The following is a 12326-nucleotide window of genomic DNA, read 5'->3' as shown; positions in this document are numbered from 1 at the left end:
GAGGAATTGTTGTTAGAAGTATATATAGCTATATGAAAGGTGTCATTTTGCCATGGCCACACCTAAGCAATAAAGTTAGAATGCAGCAAGGCAGGAGTGGACAATTAAAGGAGGCAAGGCTAGGACTGGCATGATCAACATTCCAACTTAGGCCTGTAACAATAGCCCAATTTCAACTTGCAACATGTGGATTGTATTTTAAGAGTTGGTTCATATACTCTGGTTATTTTTCTGAATGATGCCATGGTCTATGGCTAGCGCAATAAAAGTCTATGATGATGAGGAGGAGTTGGCTCATGCCTTGAACTAGAATTGTTATTTATACATTATATGGCAACATGCTTCTACTATATATTTGGGGAAGTTCTTTGTTCGTCCACTATGCATTTGGACCTCTTAAAAACAGCTGAACTAAAATTTGCAGGAATGCTCCTGCGATCAAAAAGCAGGTTTGCAGTGAACAAACAGGGGACAGTTGAAAGGAGTAGCATGGCCTGAATGTGAATAAACCCATTTATACATACTTACAGAACAATATTGTATGTGTCTACTCATAAGTAAGTCCCCATCAAATTCAATGACACTCCCAGTGTATATGGGTTTGCAGCCTTTCATTATAGTTCAATAAGAGATGGATATTTTAATTGGGGGAGGGGAGCTAAGCAATGGCTTCCTACTTCCCACTACAAAAGCGTTTGGATTGAAAAGAGATGCCTTTCTTAAAATAGTACAGTAGTTGTGGGGCGAACACAGCAATTTGTTTTCATTTTGGACATGATGCACCCAGAGTTTTAGTATTGTTTTTGCATTTTTAACTGTTTTTAATTAACTTTTGCCTTGAGACAGTGCTTTACAAGGAGATGAATAAATGAACTGATCGTGGTAGTGGTGGTAAGTTTTACTGTTTGCTTCTGCCTCATCTACACATAACTGCTCATCCTTTTAAGTTTCCATCAAGTTTGGTTCAGCTTTTCCCTATCAAGTTGTCACTACAAGGGAACAACTTGACCAACAACCTTGGGGACTCTTATCCCAGAAGACAAAGACAAACAAAGAAACACAATCAAGGGTTTTCAAAGCATGAAAACAAAGAAAACCTAGACAGGGTGGATTTGATTTAAATCAATCTGATTTAAATCACGATTTAAATCACGATTTAAATCACTAGTCAGTAAGGCTTGATTTAAATCATAGTTTTCTACATAAAGACTAATTCCTCCTGGTATAACTTTAATATGCAAGTAGATGAAGATTTTTAGAATAACAACTTTTCATTTTAGTTCCCCCCCCCCAGTTTAATGGGTTATTCATATTTGGACAACTTTACTGTTGTACTTAGGAAGGATAAAAATAATCATTACCTTAATAATAACAATTTAAATAGATTTATTCAACTGAAACAATAACATTACAGCATATGTTATTTGCTTAAACAAACATCCATGTTTGTTAACTAATTTGGCTAAACAAAAACAATATATATATATTTTAAGAAACTTAGACTGTCAGCCCAGCCTACACATGAAAAACTTAAATACTGTCCACTCCAAACAATCAGAAAAATATTGTTTCTATTCTATTCACTGAACTTCTTGAAACTTAGCACTGAAGGGGTTGTTTCTGTATTCATAGGTTTGTAGAACAATAGGATTAAGGTCTTTTTCTCAACTCTGTTCATGTTATAACATTTTTGCTGTGAACAAGAGGCATGTGATCTCTGTTGAGTCAAATTCAGTTTTGAGAACTGCAAAAGTAAACCAAGCATCTGTGATAATATCTTGTAGGCAGAGAAACTGCCCAATAATCTTACAAAAACCTCTGGAAGAGCATGACATTGTGAATGGATTAATGGAATTTATTTACCCAAAAAATTAGACATATACAACCTTATTCTACATAATTAAAAAACTAATCTTTATTTCATGATGGAATAACCTTTGGATGGTAATATATTTTCCTCAAAAAGCATTTTATTTAAAAAAATCCAATTTAAATCAAAAAAATCGATTTAAATCAAAAAAATCCGATTTAAATCAAAAAAATCCGATTTTTTTTATTTTTTTTAAAAAATCATTGATTTTTATCCACCCTGAACCTAGAACTACATCCAAAAATCAGCCATAAAAGAAAAGGGGGGGAGGGGAAAAAAGAACCATCTAAACAGCAGGAGCACCTGAAGTTTTTCAAAAGGGAAAGACTCTGCCCCTCACAGAGCTACAACTTCCATAATTCCCAGGGAAAAGAAGAGTCATTGTTAAACTACTCTGGAAGTAAACTACTTTTATGGCTGATTTTTGGATGTAGTTCTAGGTTTTCTTTGTTTTCATGCTTTGAAAACCCTTGATCGTGTTTATTTGTCTTTGATGAGGCAGAAGCACCACCACCACCGCAATCAGTTAATTTATTCATCTCCTTGTTAAACTACAGTACTCTGGAAGTTTTAGCTCGGTGAGGGGACTGGGTGTCTCCTATCAACTCTCAGCACCCTTAACAAACTACATTTCCCAGGATTCGTAGAGGGAAGCCACGGCTGCTTTAAATAGTACAGGTGGGGCCTATGAAAACAGTGTCCAGGATACAAGGAGGTCTTGTAAAATTTCAGGAGATTCTCCCTAGGAACTCCTCCGTGGGACAGGAAAAGGGCAGCAGCTTCAAACACTTTGTAAACAGATGTTCTTGTGACGACTGTGACTGTTTGCTTTCCAGGCCCAGCCCAGCCCACGACTGTAAACTTTGCAAGGCCTGAAAGGGCAGAGACGCCAGAAGAGCACTTGACCCTGCCCGAGGCATTTTCCTTAACACACTCTCTGCTGTGCTTCTTAATCCCATCCTGGAGGAGGTAGAGAAGGAAAACATGACTACTTTTCCCCCCCCCCCTCCATAGAAGCAACAACATCATTGGCCCAATGCAGATGGCTGGCTGGCTGGCTGGCTGACAACATCCCCCCTCTACCCTTTCTTCCCAGAAAGTATTTAGCAAACCAGTCAGCTGAGAGAGCCAAAAGGGCATGTGGAAAATAAGCTGAAAGGAACACGTAACAGTCAGTCGCAGCTGCCTTGCCTGACCTCGCCATTCCAGCCCCCTGTGCCTCCTAGGCTATTTTAATCCTGTTTGCTTTCAAATGGGATGGCTGGGATTGGGAGAGGGGGGTGGGAAGGAAGGAGAGAAGAGAAGAGGGCATCTGGAAAGAAGCCAAGCTCCCTGCTCTCCTCCTACTTGGCCCATCCCCTGGCATCTAAAGCAGCTGTCCGTCCCTCCGTCCCGCCCCCCCCAAGCTCACAGCAGGCGGTTGGGAGGGAGAAACCAAACTTCAGCCATCGCCCTTCGCCAGCCAGGACGTCAACAGCTCTAGATAGGTGGTGGCATATACGGTACACTGCAGCAGTCAAATACCGTACCTGGTAGTCGGAAAAGCCTCGTGATATTTTTGTTTTTGTTACTTCCCTCTCGGTTGGGCAAAGGGCGGGTGAGTAAGCGGTTTGTGAGGACAACAAGCAGCTCAAGAGGTATTCAAGTCTCCTCCGGCATGTGGGAGAGTCAGCTACAGTGTTATGAAAAACACAGCCGGGCAACACGTGATGCTATCGTTTCCATAGTGGCTTTTAAGGTGTCAAGCGCTCTTTGTGATTTCTCTCGTTTCTCTTCATTGTAATTATGTGCCTTCTTTGCAACTTTGGTCCAGGGTTAAACCCTCCACCTTTTCCTGACAGGGCTCCTGTGCCTTTAAGAGCTGCAGCAAGCAGACGTTCAACAGGATAAAGCTTTCCTCAACAGGAACAGTGTGGTGCCTGCCCATTATAAATGTGTTAAAAACACAAGAGCCTGTGTTCAGGGGAAAAGGAAGAAAAAGGTTGCATCCCAGGACAAGTAGTGTCCCCACAGTCCCTACTTGCTTAAGGGCTCTTCAATTTGTAGCCAAGCTAATATTTTAGCCCAGGCCAATCTGCTGCACCGGTTCAAAGCAGGAGTGTGACCTCAAATGTGCTTGCACAATACTCAAGTGCTGCACACTGACAAGGCAGCATTGTCACAGCATGACAACACTTGAAAACCATTCTGTGAGCTTTCTTAGAAATTAGTGGACAAGGGTTCCAAGAATAATTCAAACTTTCCACAGCTCTCACCAAGATACCACATAACCACCCCAGAATGGGGTAGATTTCAAGCATCAAGTGAGGGACATTCTCTATGGCTTCCTTTGCTAACCTGTTTCGCCTTCCAGATGTTTCAGACTACAACTCCCATCAGCCCAACAAACGTGCGATAGCTAAGGCAGATTGGAGCTGCACTCCAATACATCTGGTGATAAACATTGAAGGCTGATCTGTGGTGTGGCCTGTTGGGTGGAATCTGAATTTGGTGCAAAATAATACACACACACAACAAAAGAGAACATTTTGGGGGAAAACACGTGCTTCCAGAAGGGAATACAAAACATTCAAGAATCCCACTTCAGCAAGGCTTCAATGACAGAAGAAGGGAGCCTACACAAGAAGACACATCTGTTGCACCAAAACAGATGTGGCACAGAAGATCACATAACCATTAGAGTTAGAAGGTACCTCTAAAGGTCATCTAGTCCAACCCCTTGCTCAGGACAGGGTCTGCAATACAGAGTGCCATGCAGAAGAATCTGGGATCAGATTTCCCAATTAATTTAAAAAGAAATAGTAGAAGAAGCCACATCTTTACAATGACATCCCCAATGTAATACAGTGGTGCCTCGCAAGACGAATTTAATTCGTTCCGCGAGTCAATTTGTTTTGCGAAAAATTCGTCTTGCGAATCACGGTTTCCCATAGGAATGCATTGAAATTTTTTTTTTGCCCATAGGAAAGCATTAATTAAATTTCAATGCATTCCTATGGGAAACCGCGATTCACAAGACGAATTTTTTGCAAAATGAATTCGTCTTGGAGGGCATTCGTCTTGCGAGGCACCACTGTATTCATTCCAGCACCCCATTCTCCACTGCAAATATTTCGTCTGGGGGCTTACCTTTAGCTATACAAAATTCCTGTTTGCCTCACTAGGGAAAAGTACAGATACCCATGCTGTGGCTTCCCCCCACCTTCCAAAAAGCCCAGGGTTAAATAGCAGCTTTGGGGAGGGACAGTATGGCCAAGGACAGGTTTGTTATTTTTACAGCCTCCACCAGAGTTGCTGCTTTGCACAAAACTGAAACACCACCCCAGCTGTTTTAAACAAAAAACAAAAACCCAAAACTGAATATTCAGGGGATCTGATCACAGATCTGCAATATCACATCTGTTTCAGTCTTTGGATAAACAGTACTCAGATAACAGAATACTAACGTACTTGCATTCCTGGGTGCTTTTTCTTTACTCAGTTTCTGGTTACATTGCATGAGGTGATTAGGAAACCTATCCAACCCCAGTCATCAACTCCCCGGAGGCCCTTAGTCAAGTCATTCCTCTCATCCTCAAATTCTCCACCAATAAAATAGGGGTGATAGAGAACTCACACACATAATGGGATGTGGAGCTGGGAAAAAATGGTAAAGTAGGCTTGTACAATTGTCTGTCTCTTTCTGATAAGAACTACCCCCAAGGGAATCAGACAGGGAAGTTTTTTGTAAATTTAGGGAAATGGTTTACACAGCGAAGTACCGAGGTGGGAAAATATAAAAAAATTGAGGTGCACAATAGAGCTTTACTATTATTATTATTATTATTATTATTATTAATCATCATCATCAACAACAACTGTTTTTAAATAGGATTCTCCATGTTTGAGGTGGCTCAAACATGAATGAAAGTTAAATACAAGTATAATACAAGGGTCATTAAACACACAGTCTAAACATTACCAGCACAGGTAGGAATAAAACCAGAGGACACCACCCCTTCCCTGAAAAGTCTGGGAAACATGGTCTAGTTTCGGAGAATCACAAGTGGGTAGAGAGATGTTGCACCCTGGTTTTATGTTTGGGCTTCCCACATTCCTCTGGATGGCCACTGTGAGAAGAGGACACTGGAATAGATTGGCCTGATCCAGTGGGCTCTTGTGTTCTTCTGAAAATAAAAGATCTTCACCTAGTGCCCGCACAACCTTAAAGAAGGCACCAGGTGAGTCTCTCTGAGAAGAGCATTGGGGTGCCACCAATGAGCAGGCCATCTTCCGGGTAGCCACTTTCCTCACTGCACTGGGCACTGGGCCTCAGGACAGGGCTTACAAATAGGATAAAAATAAAAAAAAATCCTTCCAGTAGCACCTTGTTGTTGTTTAATCGTTTAGTCGTGTCCAACTCTTCGTGACCCCATGGACCAGAGCCTGCCTTAGAGACCAACTAAGTTTGTCATTGGTATGAGCTTTTGTGTGCATGCACACTTCTTCAGATGCACAGAAGTGTGCATGCACACGAAAGCTCATACCAATGACAAACTTAGTTGGTCTCTAAGGTGCTACTGGAAGGAATTTTTAAATTTTGTTTCGACTACGTCAGACCAACACGGCTACCTACCTGTAAATAGGATCAAAGTTCAGGTGATATTTCAGATATCCTGGTTGCAAGCCATTAACGGTCTTGAAATATAAAACCAGCTCTTCATGCTCGGTCCAGAGATGGACCAAAGGTCAGAGCAGTAGTTTATAAGATTGTGCACAATGTGAAACAAGTACGGTAGATAGCTGCCCAGAGTGGCCGGGACAACATAGTCCATTGGGTGTTGTACAATTATTATTATTATTATTATTATTATTATTATTATTATTATTATTACAGATATCCCCCTTAATGTCATTAGAATTCACCCAACAACACTGAAAAGTGGTAGAGATTCAGGACAGATAAAAGGGAGTACTTCTTCACACAATGCAAATTTAATTTATGGAATTCCCTGCCGTCTTGAATGCCTTTTAAGGATTAGATAAATTCATGGAGGGTCCTCAGTGGCTACTAATCATGATAACTAATTGAAACCTCCATGTACAAAAAAAGGCTGTATCTCTCTCTGGATGCTTGAGACAAAGGGGAAGACTGTTTTCTTCTTCAAGCTAGCCACTGCAGAAAATAAGATTCTGGACTAGATATAACTTTGCTCTGATCCAGCTGGACTCTTCCCATGTTATTTTGTGGGTGTGCACTAAAAGGGCATTTTGGATAGTCAAGAGAATAATGATTAACCACCGTTGCAATCATAGTCTTTCCCAGCTATAAACTTTTTTACAAAACAGTTTAAGGGAAGGCACTATCTTAGGAGTTGAATGGATACATAACAATAGAACAATGCTTTTTCTAAAAAGAACAAATCTACATTTGAAAACACTCTCCAAGCTGGCATCTGAAATAAGAAATCTTGTTTATATGACAAAGGTGTTTTTAACTAAGGCATAATCCTTTGAAATAAAAGAAAATAATGCAACAGTATTTCAGCAAACTTAACACAGCAATCCTAGATACATATACGGTAAGTCTAATTGAATGCCAAAATAGGGTTGGAGGTGGATGACTAGAAAATACTTGATAATCTGATAAGCATCTATTCACTTGCAGACATAGCCAGGGGACACAAGGGCCTTGACAGCTGATTTGAGTAAAAAATGGACAGGGTCAATATTTATGATAGGAGAAAACTATTGATGAGTCACTGGCATTTTCTTGGAGGAAACACAAACCTGCCTGGTAAACATTCTTAAAGAGTATCATTCTGAAGCACCAGGACCTGCTTATGGTGAAAAACTCCAAAAGCATTCACTTAGCAAGCTGTCATTTTAACACCCAGGCTGCCATAGATGAAGAGCAGTGCTCTTGGACAAGATCCCTCCTCTTCAGGGAGGGGGGACTTTGCGGGCGGGACCCGCTCTGCACCGAGCAGGGGGGCGTGTTCGGCCCCCTGCTCCACCTATACCTGCTGCCGTGCTCAGCATAGCTGCCAAGTTATCCCTTATTTTAAGGGATTTTCCCTTATGCTGAATAGGCTTCCTCGCAAGAAAAGGGAAAACTTGGCAGCTATGGTGCTCAGGGCCCTGGCTGGCCAATAGGGCCAGCTTGTGGGCGGGGTTACCTGCTTCAAAAGAGCGCGGCACCCTCCAGATCTCCCCTTTTCGCTGCTGTTCCTCATCGGATCTCCCGCCCACCCTCCCTTTAGGTCTTCCATTAAGGTGTTCGCTTTGACCTTGCTATGGACTTCGGTTGGTCGCCTTTGGTTGCCCAAGGGGCCTGGTAGGAGTTTTTTATCCAATTGGCACCGGCCTCTTGGTTTTTTCGCCTACCTCATAGCAATTTGTCACAACTTCTTCAGTATTTGGCGGTAGGCATTGGAATATGGAGTCGTCTGGTGTGTTCGAGGACTGGTTGTGGCCATCATCCAACCCTCCTCTTATAGGGGTATCCCCTTAAGGGATCTGGTGGTCGTGGATCCCGTCCGATGCCCTGCTGGTGGCTAGGGCCATGGCACGACCCCCGGTGACACCAGGGGGAGCTTTCAGTTGTATTTGCATCAACAGGCTCCTTCCTCGGGGTGTTAACCTGATATGAACCCCCTGCTGAGCGGGGTGGAGTCACGCTTGCAGCGAGTCCAATGCCTAAGCCAATACCTCTCACTTGCTCTAACCAATAAAGTTGTGGCCTTATTTTACCCATTAACTCAAATACCATGTGTCACTGTGTCTTTATTTCTTGCGGGGGGCGGGTCCTCGAACCGCAACTGCAATTCATCACAATTGGGATGTGCTGGAGAACTTCTCTGTGGGCTCACTTCAGTACTCTGAACTAGTTTTGTAAGTTATGCCTGTGTTCTTGTTTTACATAAAATATTTTGTTTTCCCACCACCCAGTGGCCAAATTGGAATGTACTGGAAGAGAAACAGAATGAAAACAGATGAATCAGAGATGGGAATTTTGGGGAGAAATGAGATCCTGTGCATCACACTCTTCCCCTGATGACAACAGATCCTGCTCATCCTCCCAGGCTTCTGAATTGCCACCAGATTTTGTCCATATGTTAATCTTTAGCTTACACAATTGATAAGGACTAGAAACTTCCCTTATTTTTTTTAAATGAACTATTATGTCCAAGAGAGGAATAAGTGTCCAGTGCTGTACTTATTTGTCCTCTCTGAAAGGCATTGGCAGAATACAACAACTAACAACAAAGTCCAACTGTTGGAGAAGTATAAACATCAACAACATACAGATCTAAATCTAATCTAAATCTAATACAGATCTAAATCTAATCCTTAATTAAGGATTAATGACTGTCAGTCTGAAGACAATTTAACAAGTGAGAAGGTAGCTATTCTGGAATTTATTTTACATTTTCTGAAAGTACTTTTAGGGCAGCAGACGGGCCAAAAACAGGAAAGCTTAATATTTCTCAGGAGCCCTTTAGCTGCCCTTGATCAGAACAGGATGCTGGTTTCACATGGAAGACCAACTAAATATACATTGCACCTATTCCAAATCATCGCTCACCACAGGCAGCTGCCCAGTTCTAACCATAGGGGAAGCAAGTCATAGACTATTGTCCCTCCTTTCAGCTTCTACAGTGGGTTTTTTATGTTTGTGTGTGTATTCTTAGAGGGAAAATAATCTGGAGACCCTAGATATCTACAGACACAGCAGATTACCCAAAGCCACACTCCCTGCTCCATTAATCAAAACAGAAGTATGACAAGTGGGAATACTGTGGGCATAACAAGCGCTTCGAATCTCGGGGGCGGGACCACGCTGGATGCCTTGGATCCCATTGGAGGCAGCAAATATTTCCACCAAGTGGGAGTGAAATGGCTCTCTTCCAGCGGAGCTCCTCTTTCAACCGCACATTTGGCTCTTTCGAGGGCTGGGGGTTTCTCTGGCACAGGGACTTGGCTTTCCAGCTCCGTGTTCCAAGCCCCCATCATTGCAGAGGCTGGACCACATGAACATCCCCCCCCTTTCCATTTGTAGGCATTACATCACCACTAGGGTTCGGCTGGGCTGCTGCAGCTGCTAATTACCTCGGGCTTCCTTCCTGCCTCCTTGCCCTGCCTGGCTCAGCAGCAGGAAACTTGAACGATCAAGCAAAACAAAGAGAGTCACCTGGCTGCCTACAGCTCCCAGAGTCGCCCAAAGCGCATTTATCTCCAGGTCTGGGTTGAAGATACACAAAGACAGGGAGGGATTTCCCCCCCCCCAAAGGGGCGGAACCTGCAGCAATTTGGGCACCGAGTTTCAAGTTGCTTTTAGAAGGTGGGGTTGGGGGGGGCAAGGCAGGTTTTCGAGGGGGGCAGGATGAGCTGCCCCTGCCATTATACGGACTGCTCAGTTCTTTCACTCACGCACCCCAAACCATGGAAAAGACCCCCACAAAACGGGTGGGGAAAAGTGGGAAGATGCCAGAAGCAAAGCAGTCCGTCCCAGTAAAGGGTGTTGAGTCACCCAGCACACCCCACCAAAGTTTCCTTAACGAGGGAGGGGTGGGGGAATCTTTATGAAAATACCTTAGGTTTGGATGACCGAAGGGCACATTTTGGAGAGGACGGACATTAGAGGTGATCACCTGCCCTTGGGTTTTTAGGCACTTCTCATTCGCACACCCCAAACAGGTACGAGTTAAAAGTCTTGCCCTAGATTGAGAGAGGCAGGTGAGCTGGAGGGAGCCGAAATCTGAATAATCTTGGGGAGGAGGCACCCCAAGGGGGTGTGAGCACGGCTCCCTCTCCAGCTCTTAGCCCACTGCGCCCTCTCCAATAGCATAAGGAACCCTGGAGGCGGAGAAAAGGGAAGCACCCTGGATGGAAAAAACAAGAGAGAAGAAAACAAGGACATTAAGCTCCTCCGCTTAATTCCGCGGCAGCGTTAATGCAGAGCAGCGAAAAGGGCTCCTTGGGCGGCGCGGGGGGGGGGGCGCCGAACCTTTGCGCCCTCCAAACCTCCGCCCCCCCCAACCTGTGCTCCCCAAAACGCCAGGGTAGGTGGGACGGCGTCGATAAGCTCCCCCTCTACCCACCCCCACCCCGCTTCCAACCCCCCCCCCCAGTTGTCCCAGCCTGCCGCCCCTGGGCCTGGGAGCCGAGCGTTTTACCGACGTAGGAACTTACAGAAGCTCCGCCGCTGCTTGAAAGGCCGGTCCGAAGGCATCTCGGCCGGGGATGGAAGGGGTGTGAGCCAAGAGCGCCGCGACTCAGCAGGGACAGTGGGATCTTCCCTGGGCTCCAAAGACCCCGGCTGGAGAGGGACGCGGCCGAGCTCCCCACAGCCGCCTCTGGCTGCCGGAGGACGCCTCCTATTTAAGTCCTCGAAGGGGGGCACGTCGGGCAGCAGGTGCCTCGCGGGCAGCTCGAAACAGCCGACTGTCACTGCTGCTGCTGCTTCTGCTTCGTCGTCGCTGCCGCCGGCTGGGCGATCCTCCGCGCTTCCCGGAGCTGGCAAGGCAGCGGTGACTTCACCAGCAGCCTCCTTAAAGGGGAGGTGCGCGGCCCCGCCCCTTCTGCAGTGCGGCCTCCTTGCCAGGGGCGCAACGCAGCCGGAGCCGGCAGCCCTCGGCGCTCTTTCCGCTCCAGACGCCCTGGCGAGGAGGCTGGGCTTCGCGGGGAAGGGAACAATGCAGGCGCGGGGAAGGGCGAGGAGGAGCATGCACAGAGTGCTCCTTCCTCGGGCTCATGTTTTCAGTTGGTGCAGGCCCCGCTGCGGAGGGAGCCTCGGGTCCCTCTTTTAAACTAAGGAGAGGCCCGTTCATGCAAGACTTAACCTCGGATTTTACACACCCCCTTCCTTTCAGGCTCTGATAAACCACAGGAATAAACCAAAGCAGAAAGCCTCAAATCGCCTTCAGAGCAATCCAAGGGGCCTTTTCCCCTTCTATTGATGATATAGCCATAGTGATGCCATGAACCCAGTAAAATGCCGCTGAACATGTACAGAGTGCTGTCTTCCTACTGAATAATCCAAGCAGAATAAACTAATTATGTGAACAGGAATTCTGGGTCAGAAGGAGCTTTGAGGTTGGGCAGGGTCTCATATTTATATTTTTATGAGCAGGTACCCAAAAGTGGTGTACTACCCTCACCCCCCACTCCCCATTTTATCCTCCCTACATCTCTCTGATGTAGGTTAGGCGGTCTGGAGAGATCCTGACTACTTGGCCAAAGTCAGTCAATGAGCTTCATGGCTAAGAAATCCAGCATGGCTCCTTGTGGAATTTCCAGCAGCACCAGCTCCCATTGCAGGATCTCAAAAACCTATAGGCCTCTCCACCTCTAAACGCAACTACGGTAGTCTCCTGCTTCTCTCTCTCTCTCTCTCTCTCTCTCTCTCTTAATTATAAGGGCCAGTTCTACTGCAGCAGGGGTTGGGACTTTAAGTCCCTAGCACCAAATCTAT

The 12326-nt window shown here is 45.1% G+C and overlaps 1 protein-coding gene across 1 annotated transcript in view; it reads right to left on the bottom strand.

Annotated features, from left to right (window-relative positions):
* MAP1LC3A (microtubule associated protein 1 light chain 3 alpha) overlaps positions 1–11594 on the bottom strand; it is a 46268-nt gene extending 34674 nt beyond the window's left edge. Inside the window, exon 1 of the mRNA XM_035122112.2 lies at positions 11045–11594. Coding sequence (XP_034978003.1) covers positions 11045–11579 — 535 coding nt within the window. The 5' untranslated portion in view covers positions 11580–11594. The remainder of the gene's footprint in view (positions 1–11044) is intronic.
* Positions 11595–12326: the final 732 nt, after the last annotated feature.

The sequence above is a fragment of the Zootoca vivipara genome, chromosome 7 (genome assembly GCF_963506605.1).
Source record: "Zootoca vivipara chromosome 7, rZooViv1.1, whole genome shotgun sequence".
NCBI lineage: Eukaryota > Metazoa > Chordata > Lepidosauria > Squamata > Lacertidae > Zootoca > Zootoca vivipara.
The sequence above is the reverse complement of the archived record's forward strand: the minus strand, read 5'-3'. Positions and strand labels throughout refer to the sequence as shown.